The following is a 21,512-nucleotide window of genomic DNA, read 5'->3' as shown; positions in this document are numbered from 1 at the left end:
AAATATAAATGACATTCGGTCAGGCTATTTGGTCAGGCTAATCATCACCCGCACCGCTTCACTTTAGGATGGAACACGACATAAAGGTATTTTCCCCAGTGCTCTAAGTTCCAAGACTTTGTTGCTATGAAGTTACAGTGCTCCCTTGCTTCATGTTACTACGTCCACTTTTCCAAGTGCCACGCTGAATGCAGCTGCTCAAGTATCTCAAGCACAAAGTGACTGGTGTCCTTGACGTTACTTCTGATATGCGAGTCCCCACTTGTATGCAGTTCAAGCCCTGGTGGTTGGAATAGCACCTTTATTTACTGTTCTTAGAAGGCTACCAGTTTAAACATAGGATAGAGAGCCTTGTGGATTTCTTTAAGAGGCCCACTACCATTTCTCCATAATAGTTCAAGCATTAATATGCCAGTTTTGGGCCCTTTTAAAAACCATGGGAGCAAACCAATAAACCTTTAAGGAAGAAAAATACTGCAGCAAACACTAAAAAGACAATGGAACACCCTTTTGCAAGCTTTTCTAAACCCCGGACACAGATTCCTTCCCCCTTTTTTGTTTGAAAGAAAAAAGGCAAACTGTCCCCAAACATCATGCAATCAATTCATTTTACATTAGGACAGTTCATGCTGTCAGTGCATTTGCCTTCAAGTTCTCTGATGATCTTAGACAAGCCACAATATCTCACTTTACTGAAAACATGTTAAGAAAGTTTAAATACCAGCTTAACATTCGACTGGCTAAATATGTTCCTGTTCTGAATGTGAAGTCTGGTTTCAAATAAATGTGAATGTGACATCTTCAAATCTCACTGCTTTCGTCTGTTTGCTGCTGCTACAAAGACAAAAAAACAACAACCCCAAAGCAAATTGAAATAAGAAACAGTACTACTAAGTCTACACACTGACTGTGTTCACAAATCATGCTAAATCATGCTTTAGTGAAATAAGCATGGAGTAGGAAGAAGCCACAGCAAGCCTTGGGCTCACACACTCCCCCATCTCTTTCTTCCTTCTGCATGGCTAGGTTCACAACTTTGGCAAAGCTTACTTTCAGTTTCCTCGAACCCCAGCATGTCATGCTACCTAGACCACAAATGATGGTTAGTTTGAACAAGCTACCTTAATAACCCACAGTTCTAAGTTGGCTTGTTCAAAAACTGACCATATGCAGCAGGAATAAATAATAATGCATGACCAGCACAACACAATAAGCAGTTGTTTAGGGAAACTGAAAGATTTGTGGAGTGAGGAGGCAATGATGAAAAGGAGAGCATGTGAACAAGGCTCAATGTGACACTGTCCTTTCCCTTCGCATCTCACAAAAACGTGATGTATCATTATGTGTAAATGCAAATGTTTTTAGCTATCACACTAAACTTCAAACCCAACTGCTTCCTAATTTCAAAAGAAACTGAAACACAAGCATGTAATTTAGTTTAGAGCAAACCAATGATCTTGAATGAAGTCTTCCTCTTTCCATTAAGAATCAAGAGTGCAGCATCTATATTTAAACAAATTTTATTAACATCGTCAAGCAGTGATTAACATTCACATCTATTGTCACATCATACAAATGTAAATACAAAATTACTACATTACAATATATATTCTCTGCATGATCCAAAATATTTGGTGGCCCCAAAAAACTCTTTAGAATTCAGCAGCTTATCAAAAATCAAAACCATATTCTATTTAGAATGAAATTGTGTTAGCAGAGGCAGACAGGAAAAATCAACTCAATACAGCTTTAGAGGTTGTGGAAGGATATGTTTGAAGGGAATATTCTAACATACAGAAAACACATTCAATTTAAAGCTTTCAAGCATAACTCATACAACCTAAGTTGTCAGCAGAAAGATCTGGCTACTTCAACTATTGTTAGTACATCCAACTCTTTAACAATTAATTTTAGGACAGGTAGGAGTTAATTGAGAGAACTTTTGATTATGGGTTTTTTTCCAGAGGGGGGCATGGAGAAGAAAGAGTGCCCTTAAGTTTTGGAAAGAGCGCCCTCAAAAATTAGCCAAGATTTGTAGCTTTCTTGCACATCCAAGAGAGACCTCCATTCTTAAATGAACTGACATGTAAAGGTGTGGCATGCATGGCAGGTAACATACCGTGAGTCCTGAAACAGATTTGCAAAGTAACGGTTTTGCGTAAGAAGTGCATTTGTTCAGCAAAACTAAACTAAACTAACCATTAGTTTCCCTGTCATGCACACAGAGATCTAAGTATCTTTTAGTTTATTCTCTTAGTGAATAAAAGCTGCAATGTATGCCCTTATTAAAGTTTTATTCAGGACAGTCCAACCCTCATTTGCTCTGACAAGTAGAAAGAGCAAAACTGGGCTATGGACATAGTTCTGAAATGAAGAGTTATCTGAAACTGAGTGCAGTGTTGAGTAGAACTGTATTAATATGTAAATATTATTTATATTTTCATTTCAACATTAAAGTATCCCAGATAGCCAAATGCTTACACAGTACATAATAAATTCATATGCAAACAGCAACATTATCTTACAAGATTACTGCTTGGTATTCAGTAGCTCACAACAGCAGTCTGATCTCTGCTGAAGTTAACTGCTTAGTACTGCATTAAGAAGTGTTATTCTTTTGACTCTACATACTACGCTAAAAAGGTCTAGGCATCTACACAAGAAAAATATATCAGAAGGATTTATGCCAAGTTATAATTAATTTTAAAAATTAGGAACTTAACCTTTGCACTGCACAATATGAAGCACTCTTTATGCTGATTTTTAGGTGCTATTCTGCGCAGGTGCATTCTTCTCTTAAGAAGAATGTTACAAATCTCTGTTAATACATTCAATATGAATAAAATAGGTGACTTATATTGAAGCATAGTCATTGCTGTTCCACAGTAAGTTAATTTAGATACGAGAGTTTAAGACATTAGGCAGTTCCTATATGAAAGACAAACTGGAACACTTAAGACACATTAGAAGCCACTAGTTGAACAAAATGGGTAGAAGAGTATTTTACCTGAGATAAAACTAGTATGAATATTTCTTATCCAAACAGCAACATAAGTTTCAGCTTTGGAAATCCTCTTACAAGTAGTATAAATCTAAATTACACAATATTTATGTAGCTTAAGTAATTCATGCTAATGCTAAATAAAAATTCAGAATTATCACAGTGTGTATCAATAGTGTTTGTTACAAAACTAAAATTACTTTATGTTTCTTTTTAAAAAATCCTATTGGCTATGTATTTGAAAACATTATTCTATGCATGTTGCCATGACTGCACCCTTTTATGGCTGCTATCCTCAGCATACTTACTTGGAAGCAAGTCCCATTTAAAGGAATAGAATTTGCTTCAGCATAAACATGCTGAAGCATCAGGGTGCAACAGATAGGATCTACATCTTATAACTGATGTCTACACACCAATTTAGAAAACAAATCAAGCTTAAAAAAACTTACAAAATGTATCCATTCCCCTTAGATTTAAAGAAATGAAATGAACATTAAGATACTTCTTTCCCTTAATAGTTAAAGTGTACCACTAGAAAACCCTATAATATTAGACAAGTTTAACTGCAAAAGAGATGCATTTAAAATGTTTTAAAATACACTTTCTGTTACCAACTTAGGTTGATCAGCAGCTTTATTCACTGTTAGAATCCTTCAAAGCAAGGGGGCCTTAGACATGAAAACAAAGGCATATATAAAAACAGTAAACACTGACCTCCTGAGGTTCCTACAACAAAAATATTCAAGTAGAAAATCTACATCACTTAGCAGCGGCTATTTCTGTAGTTTCGCACACTAAGCACTTTATTCACTGTGTAAGGAGCAGATTTAGTAAGCCGTGCTTGTAGCATGCCAAGAGGCAGAGAACACTGGAATGTAACAAAGACAAACTCACAAGTCTACCAGTATCAACATTCAGTCAACATTCAAATAACTGTCAAGACTACATGAAAAGATGCTTTATATATCCCATGATGCAATATAGTTGAATTACAATTGTTAGTGTTGTATCCGAGCTCTCCTCATCTCAAATTCTAACCCAAGTGGTTTCTGCAAATATGCTATACTTTACTCAGAATGAATATGTTTTGGTATGCTATGAACTTAATAACAATAATTATCATTTTAACCACAATATTGCTTTCTTGTTTGTTACTTTTCTGCCTGATCAACTAAGTCACAGTAGAACAGTCACTTCCTTCTACATTAACCCATGTAATAAAATTATATATATATATGTATATATATTTATGTAAGTGGCTACTTAACAGTTCAACTTCACAAGGGTAAAACAAATAAGTTTGTTTTAGAGAATTCCATATAGAAATTTTGGGCTAATGCTCTGTCTTCAGAAAGATTAATGCAAACCCTTGTCTAAGGCAAGTTTCACCCTAAATAAATTTCCAGATTTCCTTTCTTAGGAATTGATGATTGGAAAAGCTACAACTACAGTTTTCATCCAAAAGAAAAGTTGTAGCTACTGACACAGCAAGTTAATTTTAAAGTAGATCACCACATGCAGTTTTATTCCAGTAGATTTCAAGACCTAGTAGCATTAATTCCATTCTTCATAGGCTTTCATATAGGACATGTATTTAAAAAGGTCATTTTCAAGCATGTTAAATCCACTCAAATTTGTAAAGAAAAAAAGAGAGGAATGTGTAAGATTTATGCATGCTACCATGCATCAAACAAAAATTTGAAGCCAGATTTCTTTAATTCACTCACACAAGATTGAAAGTCAGTGCAATGGCTAAATCATCCGACAACCTTTATAAGAACCAAATCATGCAAAGTCAGACCCTGCAAAAACAGTTTTCCAGTAGTTGTTTTTGCAATGCAAAGATGAGAAGCAAAAATGTAAGGCGGCTGTTATGGCTTTTTTTTCTTTTTTGCACAGATTAATTTTGCAGCACTTAAGGGAAAATGGAAACGTGTGGCTTTTGCCTCTGACCAGCAGAGTTATTGTCTCTCCATTTTTCCTTTATCATCATGGGATATTCTTTATGCAATCTAAATTAATCACAACTTCCATTTTTTTTTTTAAATAGTAACACAAGATCAAGTGTACCAGTTAGGTTTTCACATTCACAGTACGTAAGAAAATACACATGGAAAGAAAAGTAAAGGGTTAACTTAACAAGGATTTATTCACAGGAATACAAGTGAGTAGAGGGGGTGGGGAAACAGAAAAGCTAAAAACAAATGAAATGAAGAGGATCCAAACCAACTTTCACTCTGTAGCTTTTAACTTGCACCATTGTGTCCTCTCTAGGATACAAAGGGCCACCAACATGCGCCAATACAGCGTAGATACCCTGCTTTACATCCACCAAATTATGCATCTCTTAAGATCATACTTTGCGGAGGAGAAAATTATAGAAAGGTAATACGTTGGGTGGGAATAAACACTGAAATGTAGCAATCATGTTATCAGTTTTCTACCATTGTCTTTACGTGCCAACTAACATTTATGTAGCCTTTAAACAGGTCTTACCATGTTAAGTCATTTTTAGGTTTGATAAAAATCACTAGTATAACCATGCAGAAAGCACATTACACTGACAGCACAGAGGCAATACTTTGCACAGCTATATCAGCTTTCCACATTGTGCAGGTTACACAATACAATATCAATCTTAATCCTAACAGATCCTAAAAAGATATTTTGAGGCCTAATTGTCACTATTTTATACCTATATTCCTAAGAAAAAATAAAATCCACAGAATCATAAAGGAATTTTAAACGCAGGGCTATACTGAATTGGTAAACTGCAACACAAAACTGGCGCAACATAAGTAAATGTATACCACTCTCACCCTTTGATGCAAGCATGCTACTTTCCCACTAAAAATACGCTTGATCACTATGATCCAAAATGCATGCCTGAACCTTAAACGGCACATTAAGAATTATGCCTTACTCTAGAAATTAAATCTAATGAAGTACAACCATCAAATCATATCCACTACCTTTGAAATTTCAATGTTTTTTTTAAAAGGTTCACCTTTCTTCTCTAATGCCCCTCCCCCCACCCAAAAAAATGAAAAGGAGTGACTCATTTGGCATCTTGCAGGTTGCTTCATTTTGTTCAAGTTAACCTTTATTACTTTATTATGGGGTTATTTAAATTTGTACGCTGCAAGTGCCTGCTCCTAATACAGGCAGCAAGCTTTATTTTAACTGTACTAACTTCATTTGTTTAGTTCTTCATTAACATGCAACACCTAGGAATCCCATCAAGATGAAACAATGCAGAAACCCCTTATTACGACACACCTTTTGCTCTCTGCAATCGCTACCCTTCGGTTTCCTTTATCATATCCACACAGTGTATTTCCTCTTTACATATCTCTATGGTTCAATTCTATAGTTTTCATTTTGGTACAGTTCCCCATAATATTGCAGAATGTGCTGTTGTAAATATATATTTATATATATATATTGAGCTTCTTCACATCCAGTGCAGAGTTGTAACAGGAGACAGACTTCCACCCACAAAAGCTCCAGATGTTAAAACATTTCCCAACATCGGCTTAATACAGTGACGGCAACACCTCCCTCCCGCCCCTCCCAGTAGGCTTGGGATTGTACTGTATTCCCTACTGGTTTACCCTTCCCCCCAGTAAAGGGTAACATTTTTTTCCCTGGGTGTCGAGGCTCCCTCCCAGTCTTCCAGACTGAAGGACCTGAAAGAAGCAAGCAAGTCACAGATTTAGTGTTCGGAAAGCAAGTGTTTTAAAATAATGTTATCACAAAATACACCACGATCTGAATACATAGTCAAAATTGCAAAGTGATTAAGTTAAAAACATAAGCAGCTGCCTTATGCAGAGACAAACCTTCAGGCTCTATCCAACTCAGTACTGCCTACACCAACTGACAGCCATTCACAAGCGTTTCAGCCAAGGGCCATTCCCAAACATCTGGAGATGCTGAGGATTGAATTTGGGACCTTCTGCATACACTAAGCCAGCCTTCCTCAACCTTGGCCCTCCAGATGTTTTGAGACTACAATTCCCATAATCCCTGACCACTGGTCCTGCTAGCTAGGGATCATGGGAGTTGTAGGCCGAGGTTGAGGAAGCCTGCACTAAGCTATGGCCCTTCCCCAATGTGAACCTCCAAGAGAAAGTCACAGCAGTACTAATATATTTAGAGTGATGTTCCATTTCCTTGCCTTCAACTTTCTTTTTATTAGCAAAAGACAAGCAGTTTTCGCAGGTGGTACTCTCCTCTTTCTACTCCAAAGCCAGCTGAATTAACGAAAGAAATCTCAGCAGAGAAACCATGCCGAGGCTGGATGGCCATCCACCATGGATGCTGTAGTTGAGATTCCTATATTGAAGGAGGCTGGACTAGATGACCCTCAGGGGGGTACCTTCCAACTCTATGGTTCTATGCTCCTGAAGTAGATTCTTCTACATACTTTAAATCATCCTGGGTTTAAAACATCACCTATGATGTTTTACTGAAAGCTCATACCATTGTGATGTTTATCCCAGACAAGCAACTGACAAAACTTCTAGCAGGATAGTTATAAAGCTATATGCAGAACTACTAGAATTAAGGTATCAGATATATTTCCCTCTATTTCAGCCCCTGCCAACAGACAGGGGGCAAATTCCATGCGATATGGACAAACTGTCACCCTGCTATCAATGATTGTATGTGAAGAGGCCATAAATTTATTTCCTTGCTTGTGGCAAACAACCCTTCCTCACTTGGCAACAATCCCTGTCCTTCCTGCAAAAGCCTTGATCTTCACCCCAAGCTCTCCAAGGAGTAAATGAGGGGTGGGGCTTCTCTTCCATGAGGTGGGACTTTGCAGGAAGAACCAGCAACCCTTCAGAAGAGACCATGGAAGAGGACAAGTAATGACCATTAATGGTTGGCAGTTTCATCTCTGCAACTCTTACACTTTATATATGAAGGCTGCTTTGTACCCATGCAAGGGTACGGCGGGTTCCATAAGGTAATTTTAAAAAATGTGAAGTCAACAAAAAAAGCTTGCAGAAGAGAAGCTAGCTATAGGCTTAGCTTAGCTGAATAAAGAGAATGCTACTGCAGCAGTTTATGGCCTTTGGCATGTTTCCATGAGAAGGAATTAACCTGGGGAACCTCCAACCCACAGGCCAGATTTGGCCTATCAGTCTTCCCCATTTGACCCATGAGGCTATTTTGGTCAAGCCATGCTCACCTACCCTGCACCTGACATCAATGTGGAGCAGGCAAGGGTGGGGGCTCGGCCAAAAGGGGCTTTGCAGGCATGGTGATCGGCAGTGCCTGCAAAGCCCCTTGCACACCTTCCAAAGTGCTCACCAACCGGCTGGTTCTTGGGAGCTTCTGAAACTTTGTATAAAAGAAGATTGTACACCTGTGCATCAGCTGAGAACTTGGGGTGGCCAATCTTGTTTGCTATAGGTGCTGAAGGGACCTGCACCTGCTCTATTTGTCTGCACTTTGAAGTGCTGACTTTGGGACTTCAAAGCACCAAATCATTTGCAATGCTAGGTGATGTGTCCAATTTGGCCTGCAAGTGGTAGTGATTGGTGGGGCAGTACAGCGATGCTCACTTGCCTTCACCAGCCATCGCTGCCAATTACAGAGAGAGGCAAGGTGCAGGTGATTCATTGAGGCAGTAGGGTTGTCAAGATTAGCTGCCCTGTTGTGCCCACACTATGCTGAGCTCCCCACCTCTCCCTCTCAGAAACTGACAGCAACACTTGGGTGTTTGGAAGACAGATGAGCAACGCCATTCTGATAAGTGGGGCCAAAAAGGTTCCCAGCCCTGGAGTAAATAAACAAACAAAATCTGTTAAATGAGTCTCCTCCATTAGCTGTTGTTAAATAGGGGAAGTGTTGTGGTTATTTGAGGGAGGTTAAAACTTCAGCTTATTCACCAGTCAACATACACAATACAGAACAGTTCATGCACTGGACAAAGGGAGGAGCTTTGAAAGTCAACCCAGCTTACCCCTCATTATGGTACTGCAGCTTGAATACTTTAGGTTAAACTCCATAGTAAGCTGCAAGGCGTTCTTTTAAGGGAACAGGAAACTGGTCAGAGAAACGCCTCCAATTTTCATCTCCAACTTGATTTTTAAATCCATGAAGGATCTAAAGGGGAGCAGAAAGTTAAATGTTTTCTTCAAAGAGCAACTGAATTAAAAGCCTTAGAAGAGTGACCATCTGATAACAGAAAAACTAGGTGCACATTGATAATGGTTACAGTGTTTGCAAAAAGTCACATACTAGATCCAAAACTTAAAATGAGTTCTATTTGTGCCACAAATTTATGTGATTTACTATCTTCCTTCCATCAAAAAGCCCTAGATTCTAGGCATATATTCATCTCTTCTTGCACACACATTCCATTCTCCAGCTGTTTTACTTAGAAAAGATCAAGGGGGGGTAGCGATGGAACTGTGTGCGTTAACAATTATTAGTTTCTGGAAGGAGTTATCAGGCTGTTGGACATCATAATGAGTTCACCACTAACTATGAATGCTCAGATAGAAATACTGTAGAGCAATTTTTCAGAACACCAGAGTAGGCTACCTTCTTTTTGTGCCACTTTAAGTACACTCTAACTTCACATGTTCTAATAATACAGCCCCATGAAACAAAAAATGTGAAATAACTCATTACCTTACAGAACATGTCTCGAAGATCATCTTTTGGGCTAATCCATGATGCAACAGCATCACAAAAAAATATAAAGTCCTGCAAATGTTTTCAAAATGTGCAAATTAGAGATGAGTACTTATAAATGGACAGATTCTGCACAGAAATATCAATGTAATTAAATTCTAGGGACCTACCGGCACTATACATTTAAAGTGCTATTATACCATTTAAATCGCCCTGGCTTCCCTCCCACAGAATCCTGGGAACTGCAGTTTGTGAAGAGTGCTGAGAACTACAATTCCCAGTTTCCTCAGAAATTCCCTGTTTAACCACTCAGAGAATTTTAACTCTGTGAGGGGACCAGGAGCCTCCTTACAACTCTCAGAACCCGTAACAAACTAGTTTTGATGATTATTTGGAGGAAGTCATGACTTTAATGTGGTATGATACTGCTTTAAAGGTACAGTGCAGATGAGGCCTAGATCTACATTTTATAGTTTCTCCATCAAACATTTTATTATATACAATAAAAATTCTGAAGCCTTTTGCACCTATGTCAAATTCCTTCTCCTGTATGCTTTTTATAGGGAACAGCAGCAATGATTTCAATAACAAATCTGTGATCTGTATAAGCATTCAAATGGGTGGCTGGGCTCCAGACAGTAACTCCAAGAACTTCATGTGAATTGTGAAACACACGCAGGGGCTTGGGTCAGGAGAATGGAGTTAGTTAAGAAGGTTAAAATGATCAACTGTGAGAAATGTGCAGGGTTCCTCTTTGTAGCACTTGATCTGGAAGCAAGTCCCATTGATGGTAAAAGAATAGGTAAGCAATAAATGCTTTTAGAACTGAACTTAGCATCTAGTTTGACCCCACTGGAGGAGGAAGCAGGAGTTTCACAATTTGAACTTCCACTGTTTCCACCACTTCTTAAAAAGCAGCTGTCGTGGGGGTGGGGGGGGATATTTTGACCTCCCAAAAAAGGTTTCCTGAAGTTCTACCTTCTGCATCAAATTTATTCCTATTAGAAGCTGGTCTGAAGAATGCAAAACATAAGATTTTAAATACTACAGCCCCAGCTTTCTTGAGTTTTACTCATCATTCTAAAGAGAAAACAACACATCATCATATCACTAAATCACACTAACATTTTGAAGTGCCCATTTTCAATTCTGGTATTTGAAATAGTATATACTCAGACCAAGCCATTAACAATGTATTTTGCAGTGACCAATCCACAGTGAAACAGACCAACACTTGATGTTATTTGAAGCCAACTGGGACAAACATGTATGTATGTATGTATGTATGTGGCAACAAAGTGATAGAAATAAAGGTGCTGACAGTCACACTATCTAGTTCTTGCTTACAGGTATTCTAGTCTGCCAATAATCTAAGAACTGTTATTCAAAAAGGGATTTGAATACATGTCGGCCAAACAATACCTCAATAAAATAAAGACAGAGCAGAATTCCAGAAATTAATTTTTGCAAAACATTTATGCAGAGCCAAGAATACTATCTGCTTATCTAGGATATGACATAATCTTCAACTGAATGGAGATCTTATCCACTCTATGAAAGTACTTTGGGCAGTTTCTTATTTTTCCAAAATACAGCAATCTCAAAAGTGGCTACCATGAGTAACATAATTAAGAGGGGATATCTTCCTGAGGCATTTTGGAGAATCATTATTGGTCTGATCCAACACTATGTGAGTGCAGTTCTGCTCATGTGATAGGACCACCACTTTGCCTCCTTCAAAATTTGTTCTGGATAGTCTCCCAGTCCTTAAAACAGATTTTGGGTGTGTGCAAGTTACTGCAGTGGGGAGGAAAGGAAGGTGAAGTCCCACTGTGCAAGGAGAAGCCCCTTCAGCTTGTGTGTGAACACCATTGGTTTCATCCCATATGCAGAGTTTAAATCTGGTATCTAAATAAGATGATGTAACATGGGGCAGAGGATCAAATTTTAGACCACACATCTGGCTTAAAAGGTCCTACCAATCTCTGATCCTCACTTTTTAATGTCTCCCAGCATTGTTGCTACAGTACTTTGGGCAGTATGTGTCTTGATTTTTTCCGTGAAAAACACACCACCACCTCAATTCTTATCTGCAGCCAATGGGGCAATGTGTTCATCCAAGCCAATTGAGACCAAGACAAGACTTACTTGGACTACTCCACTTGGATTGACAGTGATCATGGTACAAATTCCACGGAATGCTGAATCTTTTTCTTCATTATCCCTTATGTTTCTGAGAGAGGTGCACCTATTAAAACAAAGAACCAAGGGTTAGATTAATCTCTGCATCCAACTTTAGCTGGTATTGTATTTGATGGAATAAGTGTCCCAATGAAGCTTAAGGACTATGCAGCACATGTCAGGTTTCTTACTTTGTACCCCTACTTTGTACACTTTCAACCTGATTTGAAACCCATAGAATTTTATAGATGCCAGATCAGCCAATTTCAAATTCTTTCTTGTAGTGCACAAGTGACCTATATTCCATTAAATACCTCTATCTATTTTCTGCATTGTATCATTATTAGCTTTCATTGCTAAAAGCAGCATATACTGCCACAGTATGAAGTCTATCAAATACCAGGAACAGAACATCTCTCACTTGTTTACAGCAGCAAGCAAGCTATTTTGGTACAAGTTTATAAACATATATTTCAGACAGCAAGTCAAATCGCAAATGAGTTTGAAGTAATGTAATGCGATGTTTTAACGTTTTATGCTATTTGCATGCACATAATCATACTGGTGGATTTTTAAAAATGCTTTTAATAATCAAGCTTTAACACATCAAGCATGTGACAATCTTATCCCATGCATTAATTAGTTGTTAGCCACAACATGAAATATATACATGACGGTACTGCTAAAAAAACTCACAAACCTGATAGGACAAGATTAGTCACATGGTTGGCAATGATTAAGAATAGTGATTTTTGTAACCAACTGAAAAGTATATCTAGAAGTGAGATAGAGAGAGGAAAGAAAGAAAGGAAGAAAGAAAGAAAGAAGAAAGTGAAGAAAAAATGAATAAAAAAAAGATTGAATAATACACACCAGGGTCTTATAAACTGCTGTAGCATGGGGGCCACCTCTTGAGGACAAACGTAACCAAGACGACCAATTGTTATTGCTAAGGTAACGCAATCACGGTTATACACCACCAAACGCCAACCAAGACATGAGCAAATGAGGGGGGAAGGAGAAAAATAAAGAAAAAACAACAAATAACTCAGAAACAGAAACCAACAGAACCTGTGTATGATAATAACATAAGATTTCACCAGTGCTGTTCATTACCACCCCTAAAAATAAGGGGTAGCAAATGTGGCATACTATTTGGAGGAGGGGGAAAGGAATTAAGCGAATGAGAGAACACCAAAAGCACAAATTAAAATCCAAATGCTCAGTCTAAATAATATGGTTCAAACTGTGACAACGCTATTTAATCAAAAGGTATTTTGAGTCACCTTTAGTAACAAGTCACTGTTATTTATTACACTGAGTTGCTAGCCCATCTCTCAGGGTTAAAAACCCACAGCTACTTGGCTTCCTTGAAAGAATACTATGTGTAATTAAATTTTAAATGGCAGGTCTCAATTTTAAAATCAAAGTAACACAAACTTTTGAAATTTACGATTTTCCAGGGGGGAAAAAACGGAATTCTATTCATAACGCTCAAAGAATTCTTTTAAAGATAAAAGCTAAATTCAGCAGGAATCAGGGTTTGTATCTGTATTAGCTTTTCATTACAAGATAAGGCAGCTTTTAATTTTATTATCTAACGATTCAACAATTGCCAGAATTAATCTCTGGAGTCAAAGATCCTGCATAAATATGAAGGGATCTGTTCAGTGTGAACTGATCTGTCAGGCACCTGGCCGTTCATGTGAAGAGGCTGCTTGGACGGTGACCCTGTGTGGCTTTAATGGTGTTCTCTCAACTCGCAGAGTAATTCTTCAGAAAAGGGAGAGTGTGGGTATGTTTAAGGATTATTTGAAGCAAACTACATGAATACTAAAATCCAGCAGATTCATATGAAGCAGAGAAGCCTATGCTTAAAAGACATTGTGCAACACTCCAGAACAGGCATTTGTGAACAATCTCATGAACACATGCAATAAAGCAGATGATGCTCTTTTCACTATGAGATTTGGTGTAGGATATACCAACACTATAAAATGGAATCACAATTAATACGGCTAAAAGAAAATTTTTGGCTTTGTTTTCCAATTATTTATTGTGCTATACATGAATCAGCCTCTAATATTAACAATTCCTATCCTACCATTAACTAGGGATGTTATAGTAGTGGATTTCCTGTGTCAGCAAGGGACTGACCTACATGACCTTTGAGATCACTTCCAATGCTATGGGCTACAAGGTTTTCTGTATGATTTTGCCGCAACACTCATCCAATTCCCATTAGAATTATATTCCCATTATTTAGAGAATAATGGAAATGATGTACTGGTTGAGAATACAGAGTGGAATTTAGACCACAAAGCCTGTTATTTTTGGCAAGTACTCTTACAGAGTTCATTTCTTAAGCAGCCATTCAACATAAGAAGTCAATTAGGAAAAGCACTATAATGTTAAAAGGTGCTAGTTTTGGTAGATCGATGGTAGATCTGCATTGAGATTTCAAGTATGACAACATCCTAAAGTATAGACCAGAATATCCCACAACAAACCTAAAGTACCAGACATTCAACATTTATCTGTAGTATCAGCCTTTTGGGTATTTACAACTAATATTTAGAAGTTATGGTGAGGGATTAAATGTCTCTTAACTTCTGCACTGTGTAAAAAGCAAGCACTACAGGTAATGTACCAATGACCATAAAGAAAATGTATAGGTGTCACTCCCAGTTACTGCCAGGAGACTTCTTTGATCTAAAAGAGTTGTTCCACAAGACACATCATGTGTTTGCAAACGTACTGTGAATAGTGCAATACATAATGTGCCAAATTACCATGTAGCTTATCTTCCAGTTTAACATAAAATATACAGTTACAGTCTTTGCACTCATTGCTAGATATTTAACAAACATGCACAGAATATAACCTGACTTCCACCCACAGCCGTGAAGGCAATGGCCAAGTTATCAATGTCTAGACTGAAATTCTGGTAACCATTCATTTTCACTTCAGACTGTAACTATAAATCTGCATTCATAGGCTTAGTATCACTGGTATCAGATTACAGTGCAGACAGAGATAGTCAGAGATGACAATTAGCATTTTTCAGAAAATGAAAAGCTCTTTTAAAAAAGAAAAAAAGAAACACACACAGAACATGCTTTCTACTAGCACAGAACAAGCCTCAAACTCAATTTTAAAGGGTCTTTTAATCTTCAACCAATCTGCAATTTCTAAGGTCTCCATTTAAGAGCATGCTATATTTAATAAACTATGTAACAAGTTAGCAAGATATAGATAATATATGATAGTCAGCTACTCTTTTTTTAAATAGCAGTTTGCTTGCATCCTCTTGCCAGCTATAGTTAGAAGGCTTCTGTAAATTAGCTATGTGCACAGAACACACATACAATTTATACAAAAAAGGATGTCAAATTCTATGCTACGTTTAAGTCCTTAATCAATAGCATCTGCTAATTGAAAATTAAATCTGTTTAATTTGACACTTAATTACAAGGCTGAGGTTTGCAACACCATCCAAACTGAGTTGCTTTTGCTTTAAAACTGATGCAGTTTACCTACGACTCTCTGAATAGTCTGGTTTACAAACAGACATCTGCATAACTTCATTCACTGCAAAGGGTTAAGTTGTAGGGTACCTGTGTTTTCTAACAAAGTCTTTGGTGTGTTGGGTCTGTTAATGATTTCTACAAGCTGGTGCAAGACCATAGGAATATAAGGCTGCATCTCTATACCTAGAAAGAAAGAAAAAACACATAAAACAGTTCATTAAAAACCTGAACATATGCTTTCATAACAGGTACATAAGTGCAATTGAACACCAGAATTTACAACTGGTAAAAAATTTAATCTATACCATGCAAAATCCAAACTATAACTTTAAAGAAGCAAACCTTACCCATCTGAATAGAAATTTCTCCAATTGCCCACGTGGCATTGTTACAGACAGAAATGAACTCTGGGTTAAGGTTGGTTCCTAAAATTGGCATGAAGTCAGCTGAAAAGAACACAAGCCACACTGTTAAAACTCTCCCACAACTAGAACTTCACACAAATGTTCAGTTTCATGTAACTTCAGCAGAAAACCCATGTGAAGGACAATCACTTCTTCTTAGCCAGAAACTCTTCCTAGGCATAAGAAACTCCTGGTACAGCCCAATAAGGTTAAATTCAATTCCACTGCAAGCAAGGGACTTCAGCTACCAATTTTTGTGGGATGCAGATATAACCACAAGTGTTCAATGAAACAAAAAAAGCAGCTTTAGACATTTCCAACATTTTGAACAGGATCTTCTGCTATAAAGTAAGCATGTGTTTACTAGGCACTGCCTAGCCAGAAACAAGGTCCTGGAGGAAAAGTTCTACATCAAACTTAGATGGCAATAATATATTCTCTTTTGTACCATAAACCTGTTAGGGGGAAAAACAAAACTTTCAAAATTTCCCTTTACACATAGAAAGAGCATTTCTAGTCACAATGATGCCATGCATGGACAAGACTCCATATTTGAAGAATTTGCCTTGCTAAGTCACATACCGATGCATGGCTTCACATGTTGAAAACATGCCTTTGTCAGATCGCCCAGCAAGGCAAAAGAACTCTGTCGTACCTCGGGCATTTTATCCTAAAAGAGAGAAACAGAAGTAAGTATGTTTTTTTAAGCATTCCATTTCAAAAGTGAGGCAGAAGAAGGGGATTATTTGCCTCACCTGCATGCACTGGTACATGAGTGTCAGGATATTGCTCCGAGCCACTAGCTGTTCAATGTTGCCACCGAGTCCTTCAGCTAAACCACTAAGTAAATCAAGAGCCACAATCATGAAGTCTTTATCTGGAGCTTCGTACTGGTCTGGCTGAGCATTGTGCAACTATAATAAAAACACACAGTTGGACACTGCTTAAAAGGCTTAATTACGTGACATACAGTGAACCATTTTTGCTATTAACATTATTTTCAGTTGGTGAAATAATATTACAAATCTCTCCAGAAAACAAGCTTCACTTAAAATGCAACTGAAGATAAATTCTGCCCATTGCACAGTACGCTCCGTCAACGCGTGCTGTCCCCTCTTTCGGGTGGTCTGGAACCCCAGCAAGGTAAATGTGTGGGACTTTACCTATCCGACGCTGACCAAAGGGTAACGGCGGGGGTAGCTGAGTTTTTGGCAGCAGTCCTCCAAGGAGCAGGTTAACAAGGAAAACCACTGATTTTATATGTATATATATATATATATGTATGTAACCATCTGCTGCCTTTTTATATACATTTCAAGGTTTTTATATGTTATTTTCTCTTTTATGGTTTTATTTGCATAATGCCTAATAAAGGTTTGATAATAAAAAAATAAAATAAAAGAAGATAAATTCTCCCCATCCTCTAAAGCCCAACAACAGAAAAATACCATGGCTTGTGCAAGAGTCTTCTGTACCAGATTTACACAGCGCTGGTACACAGGTTCACAGTATGGAAGGAAGCCAGATTGCAAGGCAGTGGCAACCGAAGATAGGCACTGAAATGAGGAAGAAAAAGTAGAGAGTATCAGGGATATTCAACTGATATGAGCTTTCAATTGCGGGCATGCATGTTTGCTACAAACAATTTCTTTTAGAAAGGCCAACTTTTTGAAGTACATGAACTGCAGAATTAAGGAACTTCATAACAGTGTGGCCAGAGTTCTAGCTTTGGCCATGCCAAGACCCATGGAATTACCAACATCATTAATTCCTACAGCTCAACCCTATGTGTCCTTCCCTCAAAATATATCCTAATGAGCTCAATGCATTCTGATACACATATAGTCAATGATCCCACCAAGTTGGAATGGGGTTTATTCCTAAGTAAAGGGGTGTAGAATTGTAAATGGGCATAGAATTAATTTCCCAGGAGAAGCTTCCCTCGCGTGTGTATATCAAGGAAAACTGCAAAACTATTAGTGAGCAGCTGGAGGAGGAGAGGACAGAGGGTGAAGAAAGAGCAGTGAGTGGAGGGGAGCCCTTTCCCCCTCTTCTGGACTCCCTGCAAAACTCAACAAACCTGCTCTATCTGGAACTGGGTGTGGAGAGTGCAGCTGAATAGAACACAGCTGTGGGGGGGAGCTTGAGGGAGTAGCACCCACCTTGGGCCTGCCCCTAAAAAACAAGTCTAGAGGGAGAGACTAGAGTGATGTCTGCTGTTTCCAGGAACTCTTTCCATTGTGAGACTTTTGCGGGTGAGCTGAGAGTTTGCTTGGACCCTCGGCAGGAACCCAGAGGCTGAGAGCGTCAGAAGGAAAATGAGTGTGTGTGTGTGAAACATTTTTATATGTAACTGTGTATTTTTGTAAAATTTCATTTAAGTTGTCTGTTGCTTCTTTTTTGTACGCTGCTTAGAGATATTTTTAATATATTAAGCATTAAAGAAATTAAATAATCAATCAATTACCTCTAATAAAGGGAAAAGATCTTTATCTTCATCCTTCAACATGTTCCATTTCTGGATTAATGGAGGCATAAGCATCTGAATATATTCCTAAAGACAATGAAATAAAATGACACATTTAAGTAAGCTATTGTAAATTCCATTAAATCCAACGTTGTTTCCACTTCAAACATGTGACACCATTTTTCAAAAAATCCAGTATTATCAAAATTATGGAGGACTAATCTCCAAAAGTTTACCTTACCAACTGACAACCACAAACTCCCAAAAAGGAGTGTCATACATGGTCTGGAGACTCCCAGATTCAAATCTCACTCCATAAGAAAGATAATTGGGTAATCACTAGCTCTCAGTCTAACCTACATGACAGGAATGTTGCAAGGAGAAAGTGCACAAGTTCCAGCTTGTCAATATCTTCCATAATTTGTTGTGCCCAGAACTGGACACAGTACTCCAGGTATTGTCTGAGCAAGGCAAAATAGAATGGTACTATTGCTTCCCTTGTTCTGGACACTAAACTTGGTGCAGCCTATAATAGAATTAGCCTTTTTTGCTGCTCTGCTGCATGACATTGTTGACTCATGTTAGCTTGTCATCTACTACGGTCCCCAGATTCTTTTCACCTGGTAATCCAGGTGTCCCCCATCTTATATTAGTGAAGCTGGTTCTTCCCACCAAGTGTAGAACCTTACATTTGTTCCTACAGAAATTCATTTTGTTAGTTTTAGCACAGTTCTCCAATTTGATGAAGATAGCACCACAGATTTAATAATATTTCATAACAAACAGAAAGGAAGCAATATTCAGGCCAGTGAAAGATATGTTGAAATTTTGTTAAAGGATGATGGGGCAAATTGCTTGGTACTTAAGACAATGGAGTGTGTTGAAATATTCCCGCTAGCAACACACCAAAGTAAGGAAATAAGCCTCTAGAATGTAGGACTAATTAAGAGGTGAACAAAATTATCAGTTTAATCTGAATGAAAGGATAACAATACTTACTGGTTTGTTTAGATGATGGCCTACAGAATCTGCTAAAGTTCCTATGGCATCGTAAAGAATGAGCAGATTCTTATGCTGGTATTTACTAAATGCGAAGACCAGAGTATCAAGTATATAAGCGAGATAAGGAACAAGTTCTGTACAAGCCTCCTCTTCTAGAGTAGCAAAGGCACTAAGAAGCAAAAGAAAAATTTAGTATGCAGAATTAGAGAATGCACTCTTCTCTTTGAGACAAACTTTCACAGCTTTTTTTAAAAGGTCACATGGGGGTGGGGGTGGGGGGACAACCATTCTGGTAAGATGCACTGGAAGTTGGCTTTGCATTTATTTTCACAGGTCATAACACCTCTGAAGATGGAGAAACCCTACCTTAAACTGAAGTAAAGATTTTGCTCTGGTTTCACATTAAATTGTATTTAAGTGAAATACTGTTCTATTGCATTTCAAAATTGTTTCTTGCTTTGGGATTGTGTGAACAATGAAGAGAGGGTAGTAAATTATTTTAATAAATAAAACAAAGCCATAAACCTGAAGGGTTTTCAAAAGTCCCCAAGTTTCCAAGTAAAAGCTAGGCTCCAAAGGTACGGAAATCCAAAAGTGCTAGTGGGTGTGATGGGTTACTTGAATGTGCTTCTGGATTAAATTATTAAAATAATACCTAGAACAGAACTTGCTGACTTGACAATACACAGCATTCATGTTCTGTGCAAAGTGAGAATCAGTGACAAATGTTATCATTCCCACAAAAAAATAAAAAAAATAAAAGCAGCTACAACGAACAAGGGCATTTAGAACAGAAGAGAAACTCCTAAGACAACTTCAAAAATAAGATGTTTGTCTAGACTAATGAAAAGCTGTTCAAGATCAAACAGAATATTACAGCACAATGAAAAAGGGTTTCACATCTCCACCCTGTTCTTTGAGGACCACTGGCAATACTTTTATGACTCTGACCTACCTGCAGGCAGCTTCTTGTACTCTCTTGTTGCTATCCAGAATGCGCTTTAGCAACTCAGTCATTAATGGCTTCAAGTACGTGTCTGGGGGTTGACTGACTACCCAGTGTGCATAGCGGCTAAGAGTCCAGCAAGTAATGGAGCGCACAAGAGCCTTTTTATCAGAGAGGCACTGAATAAGGTGAGGGATTAGCTCGGGAAGATATGGAATCATACCCTGCATACAACCTGTAAAAATAGGTTACAAATTAGACATGCCTAGCAGAATCTGCCCTCCATACACACACAAAGGAGTGAAGCCAGCATGAAAAAACAATCCATAATATTAACAAACTTCCAGGAGGCAACGTATTTTAGCAAACACAAGTGGTGGCTGTTGCCCACTGGGGATGGTGGAGAGAACAACAAGGAAAGAAAACAAGAGGGCAGAGGCAACTAACAACAGGTGGCGTTTGGGGCAGGAAGAGACAGAGATCACAACAAGCAGACAGCCTGCTTGAGGGGGGAGAGGAAGAGGAGGAGAAAAAGCACGGGGCTGGCACGGAGGAGGAGAAAAAGCACGGGGCTGGCACGGAATATAGCCTGTCCTTGAAAGTACTGACTAACCTTCAGCAATTGCTCCTAGTACCAGGATGCCTGATTCTTTCACAACCCACTCTGGATGAAAAAGCAGTTCTTTTAGAAGGGGCAAAATGTGTGGCAGCAATTCATCGCGGAATACATTGGCAAGGACATCAAGAGCAGCAGCTGAACACTTCCCTAAAATAGATACACAAACACACATTTAATACACCTGAGACACATTTTAGTCATAAAATTTCAACTCAATGCTACGTTCGTATTAACTGTAGGCCACAAAAGCTTTATAGAATAATCAAAACAAAATCATTCCATGCATATTATCAGGAGGTTTAACTGCTCAATTAGTTTTCATTACAGCATTCATGAAGGCAATTCACAAGATGTGCAACATGTTTTGAATGCTTTTATTGAATCACATCTGAGTAACACTCAAGACATGTATTAGGTAACAGAACTTTTTGAAAAGCTTGAAAAGTTTTATTTGCTCAACTGTGAGCATGATTTCCTAAAAAGGCCCTCAAACCCCCATTAATTTCAATAGGGTTTGTACTTCATAAATGGTTTTCACCCCTTTTATCGAAAAGCTGCAACAGTTGCAAAAATCCAGAAGAAAATATTCTACTTGTGCTCAGTGACTGATAAATTACAAGTACAGTGGTACCTCTGGTTAAGTACTTAATTCGTTCCGGAGGTCCGTACTCAACCTGAAACTGTTCTTAACCTGAAGCACAACTT

At 38.2% G+C, this 21,512-nt stretch overlaps 1 protein-coding gene across 3 annotated transcripts in view; it reads right to left on the bottom strand.

Moving 5' to 3' along the window:
- Positions 1-5,127: 5,127 nt before the first annotated feature.
- Positions 5,128-21,512, bottom strand: part of TNPO1 (transportin 1) — a 32,096-nt gene continuing 15,711 nt past the window's right edge. The window contains exons 12-25 of one of the 3 annotated variants that reach the window (XM_081880858.1): positions 20,802-20,954; positions 20,198-20,423; positions 19,240-19,411; positions 18,241-18,327; positions 17,222-17,329; positions 16,529-16,687; positions 16,356-16,443; positions 15,717-15,815; positions 15,457-15,552; positions 12,713-12,788; positions 11,807-11,906; positions 9,656-9,730; positions 8,982-9,124; positions 5,128-6,693 (exon numbers count right to left, since the gene is read on the bottom strand). In XM_081880858.1, coding sequence (XP_081736984.1) covers positions 9,017-9,124; positions 9,656-9,730; positions 11,807-11,906; positions 12,713-12,788; positions 15,457-15,552; positions 15,717-15,815; positions 16,356-16,443; positions 16,529-16,687; positions 17,222-17,329; positions 18,241-18,327; positions 19,240-19,411; positions 20,198-20,423; positions 20,802-20,954 — 1,547 coding nt within the window. In that variant the 3' untranslated portion in view covers positions 5,128-6,693; positions 8,982-9,016. Of the gene's footprint in view, positions 6,694-8,981; positions 9,125-9,655; positions 9,731-11,806; positions 11,907-12,516; positions 12,615-12,712; positions 12,789-15,456; positions 15,553-15,716; positions 15,816-16,355; positions 16,444-16,528; positions 16,688-17,221; positions 17,330-18,240; positions 18,328-19,239; positions 19,412-20,197; positions 20,424-20,801; positions 20,955-21,512 lie in introns of those variants that run through there. The other 2 variants (XR_014161314.1, XM_081880859.1) reach the window with 2 other exon arrangements.

The sequence above is a fragment of the Podarcis erhardii genome (genome assembly GCF_964252035.2).
Source record: "Podarcis erhardii genome assembly, chromosome: 11".
NCBI lineage: Eukaryota > Metazoa > Chordata > Lepidosauria > Squamata > Lacertidae > Podarcis > Podarcis erhardii.
Note: the sequence above shows the minus strand (reverse complement) of the source record. Positions and strands in the feature narration are given on the sequence as shown.